This window comes from Monodelphis domestica, chromosome 1 (genome assembly GCF_027887165.1).
Source record: "Monodelphis domestica isolate mMonDom1 chromosome 1, mMonDom1.pri, whole genome shotgun sequence".
NCBI classification, from domain to species: Eukaryota; Metazoa; Chordata; class Mammalia; order Didelphimorphia; family Didelphidae; genus Monodelphis; species Monodelphis domestica.
The window spans coordinates 404,023,611-404,042,960 of NC_077227.1; the positions used below are offsets into that span (position 1 = coordinate 404,023,611).

The 19,350-nt window shown below is 36.2% G+C and overlaps 1 protein-coding gene across 3 annotated transcripts in view; it reads right to left on the reverse strand.

The window, feature by feature from the left end:
- DHX35 (DEAH-box helicase 35) overlaps nucleotides 1–18,683 on the reverse strand; it is a 63,631-nt gene extending 44,948 nt beyond the window's left edge. Inside the window, exons 1-4 of one of the 3 annotated variants that reach the window (XM_001381672.4) lie at nucleotides 18,327–18,683; nucleotides 13,689–13,822; nucleotides 6,498–6,590; nucleotides 4,242–4,319 (exon numbers count right to left, since the gene is read on the reverse strand). In XM_001381672.4, coding sequence (XP_001381709.1) covers nucleotides 4,242–4,319; nucleotides 6,498–6,590; nucleotides 13,689–13,822; nucleotides 18,327–18,366 — 345 coding nt within the window. In that variant the 5' untranslated portion in view covers nucleotides 18,367–18,683. Of the gene's footprint in view, nucleotides 1–4,241; nucleotides 4,320–6,497; nucleotides 6,591–9,633; nucleotides 9,768–13,688; nucleotides 13,823–17,510; nucleotides 18,254–18,326 lie in introns of those variants that run through there. The other 2 variants (XM_007474343.3, XM_016428268.2) reach the window with 2 other exon arrangements.
- Nucleotides 18,684–19,350: the final 667 nt, after the last annotated feature.

Consider the following 19,350-nt stretch of genomic DNA (forward strand, 5'->3'; position numbering starts at 1 on the left):
TTGACATATTTGAGAAATTTAGAAATTATGTAATTATAACTTTAAACTTAAGAACCAATGATGCACAATCACCACTTGGTTTAGTCAAAATTATATAGATAATATACGTTTAAACTATGATTGAACTGGGCATGATAAAATGTAAAGGAATCATTGAATGACAGCAGAAGAATTATTGTTGTGATTTAGGACAATAGTAGGAACTTTTAAAAGAGTATTGATTTGATTTAGGTAGAAAAAAGTAAACAAATATGTTTTCAGAGTAAGCCAACAGTTAGCATTTATGAAAACTTAATAGGGCTCTACAAGTAATCCAAACCAGTTATACAATTAATAACTTATTATTGCAATCAACTAATTACTTTAATTGTTAATCAACACGTAGTTCCTTTTCCAAACCTAGCAAGAAACTATTGGAAAATCTAGTTTACAGAAGATATTAGGGAGAGTATGTGTTTTGGACCTGACCTATAAGTTCCCTGCTATGGGGAATTTCCAGTCAGGAAACTTTTATTAATACAGATCAGCAACTCTTCCAACTACTACCTGCAGCATTGAAAGAGTGACTTGCTCAGTGTAATGGAGCCTAGGGTAATACATCAAATAAAATCCTGGTCTTTCTGACTCAGAGGTCTCCTTTACATCCATGACACCATGTTGCCTGCCTCTACAGAAACTGTGAAAGGGCTTACAGTGTCCATATCTTTTATCCCAGGAGTCTTGCTGCTAAGTATATGATATTGGGGACACCAAAACCAAAAAGAAAGATCCTTTCTATGCCAAAATATTCACAGCAACACTTTTGGTGGCAGCAAAAAAATGGAGATGAAATAGATATCTATAAGTTGGTGAATAAACAGACTATGATACATACATACATACAATGAAATATTGCTATATAATTTTAGAGCAGTTCTTTTTGTACTGGCAAAATATTGGAAACTAAAGGATACCCATCAGTTGGGAGATGAGCAAACAAACTGTGATATATGACATGTACCATGGAATACTACTTTGTTAGAGGACATGGTGGCAAAGGGGATAAAGTTTCACAGAAACCTGGGAAATCTGTATGAAATAAGAATGAAATGAGCTGAACCAAGAGAATAATTTATACAATCATCACAATACTGTAAAGATCAACAACTCTGAAAGACTTAAGAACTAATCAAGCAATGATGAACTGCAATTACAGAAAAGCAATGATGACACCTACTACTTACCTGACAGAGAAGTGATGGATTAAGGATGCAGATTACCACATATAGCTTTGGAACATAATCAAGGGAAGAATCTGTTTTGTTTTTACAAGGCCTTTGTTTTTCTTGTTTCCTCAAGGTCGAGGTAATATAATTTTTATTAATTAAAAAGAAATTAAATTGGGGGCAACGGGGTAGCGCAGTGGATTGAGAGCCAGGCCTAGAGACGGGAGGTCCTAGGTTCAAATGTGACCTCAGACACTTCCCAGCTGTGTGACCCTGGGCAAGTCACTTGACCCCCATTGCCTAGCCCTTACCACTCTTCTGCCTTGGAACCAATACACAGTGTTGATTCCAAGACAGAAGGTAAGGGTTAAAAAAAAAAGAAAGAAAAGAAATTAAATTAAAAATAAAACATTACTGCACCACAAGAAAAAAAAGAATATGAAGAATACAGAGTAACATGTTTATATGAAGTGATGCAGAGTAAATTAAGAAGAACCAGGAAGATAATATATGCAATGACTATAATGATGTAAGCCAAAAGAAAAATAAAACAAACCCAAATACTGTAATACAGTGACCAAATCTTGCCCTGAAGAGTTCAGATAAGGCATCATATTCCCTTCAGTGCAGAAGTGGGGGACCATGAATGTGGAATATTATGTAAAGTCAGCCTCATTCAAAATGTTAGATGGTTTTGTTGAACTGCTTTTTTTCCTCTTTAAATCTTAGTTATAAGGAATGATTGACTTAGAAAGGGGAGGTTGGAAAAGGAGGGAAAAAATATTTACTAAGCATCTACTATGTACCAGGCACTGTATAAGTGCTTTAAAAATATTATTTTAATTCTTAAAGCAACCCTGGGAAGTAGGTACTATTATCTCTTTTCTACAAATGAGGAAACTGAGGCAGAGAGCAAGTAAGTGACTTGCCTAGAGTCACAAAACTGGTAAATGTCTGAGGCCTGATTTGTATTTATTGCTACCTGATTCTATCCACTGCATTACCCAGATGCAGGTGAAAGGGAAAAATATATTTTAAAATTAATGCAATCAAAAAACAAAGGGATCAATAAATATAAAAAATTTTAATGCATAACCTATTAACCAGATCTAAAATTACTCAAAAGCATTTACTGGAAAAATCAGCCAAATAAAGGACACAATATCTAGACTATGGCACTCAATTAAATGGCACAGGATCCATCAGTCAACAGACACTCCAGATGGTCAATAAACAGATCCAGAACTGAATGAGGGGCAAAGTATCCTGGGTGCTTCTAATTGTAGAGTTCTGAAAACCAGAAGCTGTAATAATGGCCAATTTTTTTTAATATCAATATTCTACAAGTAATATTGTATTGTTGCAAATCATAAAAAACCAAAGTCTCAGGAAAATAAAAATTATGTCACCTAGTATACAATGCAAAGTGTATGGTGGGCAAAATACTATCCAAGAAAAACTGAGTAGAAGTGGCATAAGGATATTATTAGAGAGGTTTATGACCAGAAAATGAGGTAGTCCAGTCAAAAGAGTGACAGTGAGGGGGAAAAAAATGGGTAGTTCATATACATCACTGATACCTACTCAACGTTAAGAGATTTAGAAGAAGGCCCCCAAACCATGGGGAAGTTTCACTGAAGAAGACCCATATCATAGGAGAATGTGAACAAGAAAAGCATAAGATAAGAAGGCATAGATGGGTTATGACCCACATTGTTGGAAAAATGCCCATATATCAATGAAATCACAAACTATTCAAATATTTGTACTCATAATTAAAAAAATAAAGGAAATGGTGCTGGAGGAATGAACATGTGACTACTTTCTCAAATCACAAAATATAAAAATATATGAATCTGTAATAGCTAGGTGACACAGTAGAACACAGGCCCTGGAGTAAGGAAGACCAAAGGAATTCAACCCCCATAACCTCTAACACTTATAGCTATATAACGTTGATTATTTAATCTCTATCTGCCTCAGTTTGTTCATCTGCAAAAAGGAGGAAATAATAGCTCATATACCCCAAGGTTGATGTCTACAAAATGCTTCTGATGAAGTGCTTAGGACAGTGTCAGGCATGTAGAGGTGCTTGATAAATATTTGGTCCTTCCCTACTCTTTCTCCTTAGGAAAAGCCCTGGTATTTCATTACAAGCATTTAATCTCATGACAACTCTGTAAGACAGACCGGCAGATACTATTATCCATTTGACAGATGAAAAAAAATTAAACAAAAGAAAGGTAAAGTAATCTGATTTGCATTGGGTATATGTGTGCTCTCAGATTTTAGAAATTCACACAGGCTTTAGAAAGAAGAAAAATAGCTTCTGGGGTATGACACTCCAAATGCAATAGATTTACTTATATGCTATATAAATTAATTTGCATATGTCATTTCCTTTAAAAGGCAGAGCTTTGCCTCTAGGAAGACTTGTGGCTGATGTTGGGTGTAGATTGGGATTTGGATTCCTGAAAAACTTGTCTTGAAAATACTGATAACTACTATAATTATTTTAATGTAACTTATTAAATTAAACAACTTGCCCTCAGAATAGAGGATTTATTGTAATATTCTTGGATAATACCCAAATTGTAATGTGTTAAAAGCAGATCAATCTGAGCAATAAACATAAGAACAACCAAAAAAAAAAACCCTTTTCTATATGGTAAAAAGATTCTGCAATCCAATTGACAGTAAGTAGGTACTGTTTTATTAACATTCAGCTTTATCCTCTGCCAATTTAATGCTTATTTATTCAAATACTGGCCTGAATTTTTTTCCATATGTATGACCAGAGAAATGCTGGCCAATAACAAATGCAATCAATTTTATTATTATTTCTAACCTGAAGACAATAAAGTTGGACCTCATTGGAGAAATCACTGAAGAACATCACAGAATTGATTTTTTTTATTTGATGGGTCAAAAATTTAAGAATCTTTTTTTATCTTAGGTATTTACAAAGTGATACAAAATAATTCTTGAAATTAAAGACAAAAACTGGGAAGGAAAAGAAATACCAATGAAACTCACTGAAACAGCAGCCACTCTTCTTGGCTGGGTCACTCCTACTACTCTTCCCTCGGCTGTCCAGCCAGCTTCTGCCAGATACTGCAAATAAAGTAAACCTCTATAACATACAATAAACAATTTATTTTAAGCCAACTGATTTGCATTACTACAGAAATCTTTTCCTCTTGGTATTCCAGAATTCATGTCTTTTACATTTACAATCCTTGCTAGAGTTAGCAAGGGCTTATTAATTGAATTACAAAGAATTCTACTGAAAATAGGACTGATCAAAAGAGTATACATGAGGGGTAGGTAGCGCAGTGGCTAGAGCACCAGGCTGTAGAGACAGGAAGCCCTAGTTTCAAATGTGACCTCAGACACTTCTAGCTCTGGGATCTTGGGCAAGCCATTTAACCCCCCACCCCCATTGTTTAGCACTTTATGCTCTTCTGTCTTAGAGCTGATACTAAGACAGAAGATAAGGGTTAAAAAAAAAAAGTTTATGAGATTATAAATTTAGAGGTGGAAGGTACCCTAGAAAAGATCTAGTCCAACTTCACAACTTCACATGGCCAGATTTGCTCAAGGTCACACAAGGAGTGACAGTAATTGACAGAGGTAGGAGTTGAAACTAGGACCTCTGACTTTATATTCAGTGCCATTTCCATTAAGTCAAGCAGTTCATTAGAAAATTACCTGTTTTCATATTTTGCTTATGTTGAGAAATATATATTCTCTTTGAATAATAGCATCAAGTAGGAGTTACATATTTCAGAAATGTTTAGTGCACATAGAATTAGTACTTTGAACAGTTCAAAGGAAAGGTATTATATATATATATAAATTTAAATATATATAGATTCATAAGTCTAGAAAAATAAGATAATGGTTACTAGTATATTGTCAAAGAATTTATTAAAACAGCTCAGATGGCCTAAAAAAAAAATTCTTGACCACATACCCTATACCAAGATATAGTCAAAATGGATATATGATTAGATATAAAGATTGATACCATAACTAAATTAGGGGAACACAGAAAGAATTTATGATCAAACAAGAGATAAAGAATATTTTAAGTTGTAAAATGAGCAATTTTGATTATATTAAATTAAAAAGGTTTTGTATAAACAAAACTAATGTCAGCAAGATTAAAAGGGAAACAATAAAGTAGGAAAAAATTTCATATTATCTCTGATAAAGATCTAATTTCTCAAATTTATAGAGAACTAAGTCAAATTCATAAGAATACAAGTCATTTCCCAATTGACAAATTGTCAAAGGATTATGAACAAGCAATTTTCAGATGAAGACATCAAAGCCATCAATAATCACTTGAAAAAATGTTCTAAATCATTCTTGATTAGAGAAATGCAAATTAAAACATTATGGTACTACCTTACACCTATTGGACTGGCCAATATGGCAGTAATGGAAAGTGGTAAATGCTGGAAGGGATGTCGCAAAATTGTTGGTGGAGTTGTGAACTGATCCAACCATTCTGGAGAACAATTTGGAATTATGCTCAAAGGGCTATAAAACTGTGCATACTCTGATCTAGTAATAGCACTATTGCATCTGTATCCCAAAGAGATAATAAAAAAGAAGAAAGGACCTACTTATACAAAAATATTTATAGCAGCTCTTTTTTGTGGTGACAAAGAATTGGAAATTGAGAGGATGTCTATCAATTGGGGGATGATTGAACAAACTGTGGTACATCCTGGTGATGGAATACTATTGTGCCATAAGAAATGATAAGCAAGATGATTTCAGAGAAAGCTAGACAGATGTACGGGAACTGATGCAGAGCAAAATAAGCAGAACTGGAAGAACATTCTACATAACAGCAGCAACATTGTGTAATGACTATCTGTGAAAACTTGTCTACACGATCTGGGATCGTGGGACAGCAATACGATCTGGGACAATCCTGAAAGACTTATGACAGAGAATGCCATCCACCTCCAGAGAAAGAACTGTTGGAGTCGTCTTTCATATATCAGTGTATTTATGATTTTATTTTGAGGTTTTGGTTACATATGAGTTTGCTCTTACAACAATGACCAATATGGAAGTGTCTTAAATGCAATAAAAATAAATTTTTTTAAAAGAAAAAAAAATCCTTGATAGATATCAACAAAATATCTTTAATAAAATGTAACTAAAATGCTTCAGTACAAGAGAAAATAAATATTTTTAAAATTATTAATCATTCCTCAAAAACATTTTATCTGATTCTAAGCAAAACCTAACAAATATTGAACACATACTCACTTGTGGAATCTGTGTAGTTTTCCCACATCCTGTTTCTCCAACAATCACAACTGTTTGATAGTTTTCTATCAAGTATAATATGTGATTTCTAAGCTGAAATGGGAAAAAATTAAAGAGCAATGAGCTATATTAAAAACAACCAAGACAAAGATTCTTATAATCTATGAAATGTTTCTTTCTAAAGGACAACTTATTTTAAATGAAAATACATGCAATTCAGCTACTTAGAGTACGTGGGAACGAACCAGTGGTATAAGTTATTCCTAGATTGCAATGAAGGATATTAATAAAGTACTACCTATATAAAGGTGAGCTATTATTATCAATATTCCCTTTCCACATGATTGCCCTTCAAGTACCTGAGGAAGAATTATCTTGTCCTCCTTTCTATGTTTTTTCTTCTCTAGGCTAAACCTTTTCAGTTCCTTTAATCATTCTGTGGATGGCAGGTTAAAATCCCTCCACTAGCTGGCTCATTAATCTCTGGACTGGTTACAGTTTGTCAATATCTAGAGCTGGAGTTCTTAACCTGAACTTCTAAAAATGTATCTTTGATAACTATATTTCAATAAAATTGCTATCCTTTCCAATCAAAACATTCTAAGCAAGACTGCCAAAAAACATTAAGAAGCCCTGATCTAGAGTCACAAAAAGGAATCCAGGCACCTAGGGCAAATTCAGGTGCTCTGAGAGGGCAGGAGGGCAGCATAAACTAGTGCTCCTATGTGTGGTTAAAGTAAATTAGAGACATGAGTTCAGGAATTTGATGAACATAAATAAGGAACTCTAAGGCCAGTACATTTGAAGGGTATAGAAGCTGGGGTAGAGAAGACTGAGTTTAGTGCTGAATTTATTGGGGGCTAGGGACAGAATGACCTAGAGGTCCCAAGATAGCAGCAACAAGCATCTGTGAACAGGATGAAATGAACTTTAAGGGAGAATAAGTGGTTTCTGATTGCTGGTATTAGAGGAAGGACCTAAAAGTGATATTGGGAAGCAAAGAGTATGCCTCCAGTGATGCCTAGTGTCAGGAGGTTAAGAGAAAAGGAGTAGCCAGACTAGAAGATATCAAGAAGTCTTTAGGTAAAGACTGAGTTTCAGTGAGATCTAGAAGATGGAAGGAATGTGAAAGGAAGAGCTTTAGGATAATGGGAATCACAGATATGGAGCTAGAACTAACCATAGAGGTTATCTACTCCAACCCTTTCATTTTACAGAAAATGAATCTGGGGCTCAGAAAGGGGAAATTACTTGCCTAAAATCACAAAACTATAAAGTGTCCCAGTCAGAAGCCTAAGTCAGGATTCGTTACAGTTTAAATACAGTCATCTATCACAGAGAAAGGATTTAGATGGTCAAGGGAAAAGGAAGGAAGAAAGTGATAGGAAGCAAGAAGAGCAAGTATTAAGTTGAATATAAAAAGAATATGGGAGGGCCAATAAGGTGCTTCTGATCTGAACCTTCCCAAACTCAAGGTCCTCAGACAGGGTGCGATGTAGGTTCAGGGGAAGTGGAGTAAGAAGACTGGGTGGGAGAGGGGCCATACAGCTAGTTGCAAGTCTTTAGGAGGGGGACAATTAAAAGAGAAGAAATGGATTATTTGGACTACCAGCACTGAGTGAGAAGTGCAAATCTATCTTCCACCCCCACATCCAGATGTTAGCATCCAGGAAAGAACCCCAGTCATTCTGTACTTGTTTTGGCATAGTCAGTGTCTTTCAAAATACAGTGCTCAAAATAGAAAAGAATACTTCCATCTGTGGTCAAATCAGAACATTACCTCCCCTGATAACAACTAAATTTATAAAGAGAACTAAATTTAAGGTTTGCAGTCTGCTTTACAAATACTCACTTATCCTTACAACCCTAGGAGTCATGTGCTATTATTAACTTCATTTTACAGATAAGGAAACTGAGACAAAGATTAAGTTGCCTAGGGTCACACAGCTAGTGTCTGAGAAGGCAGAACTCTGGTCTTCCTGACTCCAGGTGTGAAGCCCTATCCATTTCACCACCTAACTACTGTTCTGGATATTACATTTCTATTAATGTAGCAGTTCACTTTTAACTTTTTTGGCAGTCACTTTACATTACAGGCTCAAATTGAGCTTGCAATCCCCAAGTTGTTTTTAAGTGAACTGCTATCTAGGCACAATTTCCCAATCCTAAGGTTCCTTTCAGGTATAAAACTTTATACTCCCGTAATTGATTTTTTTTTATCCTAATTGCAAGACTTTACATTTATGTCTATTTGAGTCATATTATTCTTTATTTTGTGGTTTTATGTGACCACTTGTCAAATTTACAAAGAAAAGGATTTTTTAAGGCAAACAAAAAAACATTTACTTGTTTGTCAATTCTTTTGATTAGGCCTTATTAAAAGGCTAAGGTATTTGTATAAGATTTTGCTTCTTGTTTTGTACTTTTATTATTGTTCTGGTTAGTGTGGACAAATTTTCTTTTTATCTTTATTAAATTCAGCCTGTCACTCCAACCAAATGGATAGTATAGGCAAAAGGATAATAGATTTGGAGCTGAAAGTGACTTTAGATGTTATCTAATCCAACTCCCTCTTTTTACAGATGAAGCTGAGACTCAGATAGATTAGGTAACTTGCAGAAGGTCACAAAGGTAGAAAGTAGAAGAGTTTAGAGGAAGGATGATTGCTCTAACTCCAAACCCATTAGTCTTTCCACAAATTCCATAATCTATTCTCTCATATCATTGTCACAGGTATACATCTTCATCTATGTCATTTGAGCTACTGTTGAAACTCTTTAGCATCCTCCTCTACAAACCTGCTTCAATCCATTACTTATCCAGGCATTCACCATTTACAAATATACCTTAAGTATACTATAATCCAATGTTTACAAGTATATCATACCAGACTTTTAAATAATTTGCAAATGAATACTCAACTGTAAAATCAGGATAATACTTGCACTGCCTGTTTCACAGAGTTGTAAGAATAAATGAGGAGGTATTTTGACTTTAAAGCATTCCATAAATGTAGGCTATAATAATAATCATTATTAACAAAATCTAGATATATGATCTATATCTTTCCCTGACATATCAGTCTAATAATCTTATTTAAAAAGAAAATTGACTAACTAGAAGAACTTATTCTTACTGAATCCATGCTGGCTCTTAATGATCACTGCTTTTCATTCTAAAGGTTCAAAGGTCAACTACTTAATTATCCATTCTAGAATTTTGCTGGAAAGTGGCATCAAGTTCACTGATCTACAGTTACTGGAATCCATACTTCCTGGAAAAAAAATTAAAATATCAATCTCAAACCTTTTGGCATCAAATTTTTTCCTTCATATTTCCTCAAAAAAGCACAAGCAGTTTCCTATTACTGGAGTGGTACTCATCTACAATAAGAGACTAAAATTCATTTGTAATGACTTTGGCTTCTCCTACTATCTCCCCACCTATAGTTCTTATAATGCTTGTAGTTCTGCTTAATAATGTTCATCCTACTTTGACAGACCTATAAATCATTCTCTTTGACAAAAAAAGATGGAAGCAAAATATTTCTGCAGTCCATTTTATATCATCTGCCCCAAACAATAAACCTATCCCTTGATTAGATCATGGGATCACAAATTTAAACCCAGGAGAGACTTTTTCTTATCACTTTTCTTAATATAATAAATTCTGTAAAAGGTACTGTGCTAAGCTTAACTCATTTTAGTATTTTTCCTTTCTGGTTTTTCTTTTTCTTTCTTTTTTTTTAAACCCTTACCTTCTGTCTTATCTAATCATATGCTGATTCCATGGCAGAAGAGCAATAAAGGTCAGGCAATGGGAGTTAATTGACTACTCTCCTACATGTCCTCTATGATTCATGACTCTGACCCTCCTCCACATTCCTCAAACACAATATGCCTATCTCCAGACCTTTGCACTGTCTGTCCCTGCCTGCAATTATCTCCCTCTTCACCTCCATTTCTTAGTTTTCCTTGCCCTTTTCAAGGAACAGCCTCAATGCCACCTTCTTCAGAAACCATTTCCAATGCATCCCAGGACTCAGTTTCCCCCTTCTACACTGTCTATATCTTGTCTATACTATTTATGTACATGTTTTCTTCTCCATTAAAAAGGAATAATCTTAAAGAAAAGGGTTGTCTTTTACCTTTCTTTGTATGCCCAGGGGCACAGTACCAGGCTCACAGGAGGCACTTAATAAATATTTATGGATTATTATTGACTGACTCTTCTGTTAGAATATAAACTTGAATTCAGAGACTACTTGGCTTTGGCTTTATATCCCTAGGGCTAGTGGAGTGCATGGCCCAGCATTTAATAAAAACTTATTAATCAACTGACTGACTGATGTAATGATTCTTGTTTCAATATTTCAAGAATCTGTGTATTGGTTTCAGTCATTTCCCCCAACTGACACAGATCATATAGCTAAGCCTTTAGAAAACAATTGGGGGCGGGGGGGGGGGGGGGGGGGGTAGGACAGGCAGCTGGATGGCTCAGAGCCAGGCCTAGAGACAAGGGACTCTAGGTTCAAATCTGGCTTCAGACACTTCCTAACTGTGTGACCCTGGGCAAGTCACTTGACCCCCACTGCCTAGCCCTTACCACTCTTCTGCCTTGGAACCAATACAGAGTATTGATTTGAAGACAGAAGGTAAGGGTATAAAAAGAAGAGGAGAGAGGAGAGGAGGGGAGGGGAGGAAGGAGAGGAGAGGGGAGGGGAAGGGAGGAGAGGAGAGAGGAGAAAAACAGTCTTTAGGATGTGCTATGTAACATCAATTTGCAGCCAATCTGGTGATAAGCCCCTCCAAACTAAGGTAGAAGGTCTTCAAAAAACAAAGACAGGATAGTCTTTTGGAGGGCCAATACTTAAAGTTCTTCCAGATAAGTTCTTACAGATCTGCCAAAGCTTGCTCCTCCAACTGGCATAGACTTTGAGAATCAAGGTCAAATTCATGCCTCGTTAAGGAACAAAAGGATGACTGATGGAATAAAATATAAAATATGTATAATAAAAATAATTCCTGATTAGTTTTAAAGGAAAGATTTTCAAAATGTTTTCATATGCTCAAGTATCTAAACCACCAGTCTTTCAAGGTTACCTTTAATGATTAAAAAGAGTTATATGATAAAACATGTATAACCTAGATCAAATTGTTTACCAGCTCTGGGGAGTTAGAGGGAAGGGAGAAAGGGAGACATTTTAGATCACATAACTTTCAAAAACCTTAGGTGGAAAATTTTTATTACATGTAATTGATAAAATAAAATATCTTTACCAAAAAAATAGCAAAAAAGGATTATAGGTATTTTCACAACTTGGGAGAGGTGACAGGTTTTAAGATTCATAGGTCTTCAATATGTTCTAATAAATGTTTTGGAGAAATTAAAAATAAAAGTATTCAGAGAAGTATAGAAAGATTTAGATAATCGATACAGTAGAATACAGAAAGATTAAGATCAACTGATACAAAATGATGTGAAACCAAGGATATGCACAATGATTACAGCAATATGAACAAACAACAAAACAATCAAAACAAAAGCCTGCAAAATTATAACTGCCAAACTTGGCTCGCAGGGAAAACAGAAATCAAAATATAAGGGCATAGAAAACTGCAAAGGACATCAGACTTCTTTAATATTTTAACTAGCTTTACAAAACTTTTTTTCCTTTCTTCTTTAAAAAAAATATTCCATTATAAATATTAGCTCTCTGGAAGGGGGAGTGGAAAATGTAGGTGATATAAAAGTTAAATGCATTAAAATTTATTTTAAACTAAAATTATTGGCTATATACTCTTTTCTATGTATAATCTGTCTCACTGAACGCCAAAGCTCCCAAGGGTTCAATTATTATCTCTAAACAGACAACTCCCAAAGTTACATCTTTCTCCTGAGTTTTACTTCCTCCATCTCTAGATGTCCCCTGTAAGTATCTCAAACTCAACATGACTGGAAAAAAAACTCATGATCTCTCTTCTGATTTTCTCTACTTCTATCAAGGACACTACCATAATTTCAGTCTCCAGATTCCCAATCTAGTCCCTATAGAAATTAATCCACTCATCTTTTAATTCCTGCCCTATTGTCTTGCCCATAGGGTTTGAGCTGACTAGTGGCTTTCTGAATGAAAAATAGCCCAACATATCTAGTGGTGAGTCTAGACACTAGATGATGCTTCATTACATCCAGTCACCCACCCAGGGCATCTGTCCCATACCCTCTTGGCCACACTCCTCTCTCCTAACCTATTTTCCATCTCTTGCTCTGAACCAGTAGTACCATTATTTCAAGGATGGTCATATCAGCTGACTATCCTATATAACAGTTCATATCTGAGACACCCTCACCTCAAATCTGACCAATAAAACTCACTTCCCTAGCCACTAGTATCCTATATCTTGTCTTACCCTATCAGACTAGAAGTTCCCTTGAGGCAAGGACTGTTTCCTTTTATATATTCTTTATCTTTAGCACTTAATATTGTGCCTAGCACATAATAATCACTCAACAAATGCTTTTTTCACTCATTCTTTTATCATCTACTTTTCCATTTCCCCATTTACAGCTAGTTGCCACTCTTGTCAACTTTATCTTTAAATCTCCACATCTGTCCCTCTCTCTCTATTCAAAGAGCCATAATTCAAGAGGTACTCATTACCTCTTGCCTGGAATACTACAACAACCTCCAAACTGGACTCCCCTCTCTACATAGCTGCCAAATTGGTATTTCTAAAGCATGGTTCTGATCAGGTCAATATAGTGCTAAAAAAATTTTAGCAGCACCTTACTGCCTCTAAGCTAAAATATAATCACTTCTGCTCAACATGCCCTGTTTGCCATGCCCTGAAAGCTCTCTCCCCCTTCACTTCTGATTCTTGGAATCAATAGCTCTCTTCAAGGCTCAGCTCAAGTACCCAGTCGTTCCTTAGTCTCTCAGTAGTTAGCACTCTCCTTGTCTCCCCAAAATTACTTTGGATTTACTTGGAATATGTTTTATATTTACTTATCTATGTTCATGTTGTTTGTCCCCCGCAGAAAATAAGCTCCTTAAAGGCAGAGGCTGTTTCATTTCTGTCTTTTAATATCTAGTACCTAACATAGTAGGGGTTTAATAAATGATTGTTGAATTGAATATAAAATTTGTCAATGAGTACACAATTCAGGCATATTGGAATAACAGAGTACCTTAAAAACTGGTAACTTTTGTCTCTGCTGTTCTATAGAAAGGGCAGCATGAGGATTATAAATGACAGTGGTTCCAGAGCTTTCTGCTGTACTTTGTCTCTCTTCTGAGATGCTGATACCTGGGCCTTCTGTGCCTGTAAGATAAATATTTATTGAGGTACTGTCATCTTGTGAGCAGAAAAATATATAGAAATTAAAATATCCAATACATTTTCATATTATGGTATTTCATGTTACTAAATTTCACCTTGGGCAAAGTCTTTTGAAAATTGCCTATCAAAATAGGAAAACTTTCACCCTAGTACAGATTATACCATAAAGAACATGGAAGGTTAATAATCCCACTGTACTACACTGTGTTCAGTTCTGGTGATACAATTCAAGGACAGAAGGATATTAACAAACTGTACTGCATCCAAAAAAGGGTAACCAGGAAGATGCTGGAGGATCTAAAAACTTTCATATGAAAAAAAGCTAAAGTAACTGAGGATGTTCATAATGGAGAACGGGCATCTTGAGGTGAGGAAGGTAGCAATACACATACCTGTTGTCAAGTATCTGACACATGGAAGAGGGATTCAAATCAATTATTCTAGAAATACTTCTAGAATGCCTACAATGCTGAAGAAACATTGCAAGGGACAAAGATAAAACAAGAAAACCTTTACTTACATAGATTTTACTATTTAAAAGAATCATCCTGTATGCTCCTAGAAAGCTAAAGCAGATATAAATTCTAATAAGGGAGATTTTTGACTAAATATCAAAATAATTTTCTAACAATTCTAGCTATGTGAGGCAGATTTGAACTCTCTAACAATGGAAATGCTCAAAATAGGTTTGAATTGTCTATAGAAGATACTATAAGGAAAGGATCTTAACCTTTTTGCCTCAGTATTTATTCCCTTGGTGAAACATATGGATGGAACTCTTCTCAAAACAAATGTATTTAAAAGCTCAAAATAAAAAAGGAAGAAAATCAATTACATTAAAATACAGTTACCAAAATTTCTTTAAAAAAAAAAAGTTCACAGATTCCATGTTGTCTTTCTTACTTATCTCTAGGTTTATATTTCCTGAAGGACTAGGCTAGACAGGAGTCTAAGCTCCGAAAAATAGCAGGATGTTATGATACACTAACCAAAATAACACATGGCAAATGCTTAGAAAATTTTAAAGTACTATGTAAATGTCAGTTATTATTAAATAATTTTCCCTACTATCACCTTTATTTACCTGATAGCTTTTTTTCTTTTTAAGTTGTATCTTTTTAATCGTGTTAAATGTTCTCTCTTACCTTCATATATATATTTTTTTAATCTTTTCCTTCTGGCCCTTATTAGAAAGACTGTAGTCTTTTGATCACTTTTGATAATCCATTTTTCTCTTTTTCCTCTTTTTCTTTTCTCTTAAATATTGAGTCTACCCATTTCAAACATGCTAGAAGTGCAGGGGCTATTCACTGCCTGTTCCCACTAGTGACTATCAAGGGAGCTTTGTCCTGTTCTATTTTTTCTTTGTATTTAGACAACCTGGTGGCCTCCTGCTCCCATGGACTTACAATATTAATGTTGAACTTGGTGATGATGCCTAAATAGCATAGCCCACTGCAGACCAGAACTCTGGAGCTCAAGGGATTCACCAGCCTCAGCTTCCAAAGAGGCTGGGATTACAGGAATATATCACTACACTTGATGTTTTTTCTCTTAAAAAATTTGTTATATGGGATAGCTTGTTGAGAAAATGATCCAAGGGAAAATTTAAGCAATATGAAAAAAAAAATTTATTTGTAAAGATATTCTCTTCATAACTATTACAAAACCCACTGACGCACTACTTCTCAGTGACTATTTCTCCCATCACCACTTTTTTAGCCCACCCATGCCCATGCTTCCTCTTCCTCACTTACCCCTTTCTTCTACTATAGTTAAGTGTATTACTATATCTTGTTATGAAATCTTTTCTATGACAGCTATTGTTCAGTATTTGCCTGATCTCTCCCTTTAAAAGATTTCTACTCAACCAAATCAGAAATTTAATAATGTTTTCTACTACCAGCAAATTCCCCAGTCCACTATATATTTGCTTATAATCATTTTCAGCCTTAGGTGCACTATTCTTTGCTTAAAGAAATGAAAATTATGCCATTTATTAATGAAACTTCTGAAAACTCATTATGTCTGAGATGCTCATTTTCTTTGTCTATAAAATATGACTAATTCAATATTCCCCTTCCTTTGATGTTTTTCTTTTTTTCAAAACTTCTGTCTATAACCAATAAAATCATTAGTTTCCTCTACCATAATTTTAAAGTGATTTTGTACTTTAAAAATCTAATGAAATCGATACATTCAGAATATTATTGAATATAAAAAAAGGGAAAGACAAGATTAGCAGCTGTAGTCTATGAAAATTGACTATGTTTACAACTTTTTATAAAAATTCAAAATAGGAATTGCACAAAATGAATATTTTTGCTTAAATACCTTGAATTGATTTTTATAGGACTGTGTCTCTATGTGAACTCTGAGTACATCTTTCAAAATTAAAAAAAGTACTTATTTACTACCTAAAATGCTTAGTAGAATATTGCAAGTCTCCTGGAATGGATTAGCAAACAAGAAGGGAAACTGAATCTTAATCTTCTATGTTTGTAAATGACAAAATGTGAACCTTTCCATTTCCTTAGAAAGGATACATCCTGCAGTATTAATAAGTTTATACATTGTTTAAGGTGGTAAGTTTTGATAGACTACCAAAAAACAAGGGAGGGAATCTGATTAAGTTCTTACATACAACGAAAGCAATGCTCTTTTCCCCTCTTTTTTGTAAAATCAAAAATCCAAAACAGGCCTAATAATGCAAAAATTAATTTGGAATATTTCTAAGCCCAAACCATCTCAAGTTTTTTTTTTAATTTCTTATTCTTATTTCTATTTATTATCTCATTTCTTAGAGTAATTAGTAGTTCCTCAGTAAATAATTACTGAATGAATGACTATAGCTTGCAAAAAAAAAGTTTATGAATGTTTACTTGAAGACAAATGCTATTGCAATGACTAAAATCTAGTTCTGAAGTGTCAGTTTAAAAATTTATAATTTTGTGATAACTAAGGAGAAAACTGTGGCAAGGGTATGAATACAGATCAGGGACACACTTCCAAAATGTGGCAGAACAAGATAAAAATATTGCAGCAATTTGAAACTATTTAAGATGAGCAAAATTGAAGCCTGATCTGATTCTTTAAATAGCTATCGTTTAAATCGGCTTTTATTAATTTACATCTAGATTTCACATTTTGACCAGTCATTAACTCCCTGAAAAAATGAGGGGATAAATATATATCTCATTTGTTAAGGATACTTATTAGATTGGTAGTTTTGTCCTAATTACCACTATTTATTTCTGGCTACTCGTTAATTGCTGGCAACTTAAAATGCTGAATCATAAGATTGCATTAGGGGGGAAATGAGTCTACAGATTACTTACAAAAAAAGAATTGAAGTATGTTTGATTGACATTCCAAAGAAATAAGGATATTCAACTCCAGAAAGAGAACTGATGAAATCAGTGCAAAATAAAGCATTTTTTTTCACTTTTTCTTATTCCCCCCCCCCAATGGTTAATACAGAAATGTTTTGATGACTTCACATGTATAATGGATGGCATATTGTTTGCTTTCCCCTCAATTGAGGAAGGGAGAGAATTTGGAACTGAAAAAAAAATTTTTAAACAAATATTTAAAAATTAACAAACAATAAAGCAAAAGTAATTTTTAAAATGCCTTTTTGGTTCCCTAAGACACAGAAAGCAGACCATACCTAAGGATCTCATTCATCTTCCACGTTCTTCATAGTTAACATCGTGTCTCGGAGCTGGGAAAAAACCCTGAAGCCTTAATTCTACTTGCCACATAGTATCACTTCCCCATCCTATTTTTTCTGCAACCCCCTTTGCTTCAACAGGCAGGTACTATTGTACCACACGCCAAAGATCAGGAAGGGACCAAAGACAGCACAAAGCGATCAGATAAGGACAAAAGAAAGATGCGATGGGGAAAGAGAAACCCAACTTTGTGACAGAGATTTATGAAACTGCACCACAGTAGGGAAGGGCTCCTGGGCGTCCAAGTCTGACAGCTGGGCGAGTGGAAAAGCCTGCCCATTCAGATACGAAAGACCCCCGGTGCCCGGAGGAGAAGCCAGAGACGCGGGTTCAAATCCAAGGGTCCACCATGTACTTAGTTGTGCGACTTTGAGTTGGCCAATTCCCCACTTTAAGTCTTAGTTTCTCCGTCTGTAAAATGGGGATGCCGCCATCCACCCAGCCGACCTTGTCGAAAGAAAAGCGCTTTGTAAAATCTTAGAGCGCCAGGAGAAAGGCGCTCACCGCTCTGGCAACCCAACTTCCCTGAAAAGCAACGGGGATCAAGGGAGCCAAGGGGGTCCTTAATTCTAGCCGAGGCCAAAGGGCAGTGTCCAGGAATGACCCGGAAAGGGGCTACAAGAGGGCAAGCTTCTGTCCAGGGACCGCCTACTACTAAGCGTGCTCCAGAAGAAGATCTCTGCGCCCTGGGGCCTCGGACTGGGCCAGCCCACCCCACATTCCCCATGCCCGCTCCCCCTCCAAGGCCTTACCTGGTTTCCAGAACTTCACGGGTCCCATGGGCGCGGCCATGTTGGGGTGAAAGGTCACAGCGAGGGCCCCGCCCCCGGCCGTGGGCAAGCCTGACAGAGGGCGAGAAGGGGGCGGAGCGGTTGAGGTCGCCGGTGCTGCCGCGGGCTCTGCCTCAGCAGCGGAGAAGCCTAGCGGTCGCCCCTTCCGACTTCCACTCCCCTACACTGGGGGCCTACGGCGGCGGCGGCGTCAGGGGACTGGGACGATCTCGTGGCTAGGTGCTAAGCGCCGCCTTTCCCCTTCCCCCACCCCGCCTCACGTGACTTCTCATCCATCTCGGGAAGGCTGAAACCTACGGAGTAGCACGGCCGTTAGCGCTCCTACTGAGGGGAGAGAAGGGGAGGGGCGGGGCGGGAGGGGACTGCCTTAAAACCCAGACCCAGGTTCAGAGCCATTCCCATCTCGCCTGCCTTCTCCTAGTAGCCCAATGGAAAGAACACACTAAAAAAAAGTATGGAAAATTATAAAAGATGAGTATGGCTCGACAGGGGAGACACACCCACCCTTTCCCTTTGCAGAGGCGGGAGGTGAATCAGTTAAAACTTTTTAGTAAGCGTATCTAGGTACCGGATGCGGTGCTAATTAGGTTCTAGGGAATACAAAAGGCTCTCAAAAAGCCAGTAGTCTGAAGGAGGAGATCCGCAAGTGGGGGGGTGGGGGGAAGGGGTTAAAATGGGAGGGCTCTTGGGAAGGAGAAAGGGAGAAAGGTTCGGTAGGTAAAAGCATTTCAATAAAAACCAATTTTAAAACAGCTGGATTTTGTGGGTTTCTGTTGGCAGAGCAGTCAACTATCCAATTCAGCTCAATAAAGGCCTTTCCTATATGAGAAATGTGGAAGATGCAAAATGAAACAATTCATGCTCTTAGCTTACCTCAAGGAATACATAGGATGAAAAAATATACACGTAGATGAATACCTACAACAAATATAATAAAATAAATACAAGGGGAGTTCAAAGAGCAGTCAATGAGGATTTATTAAGC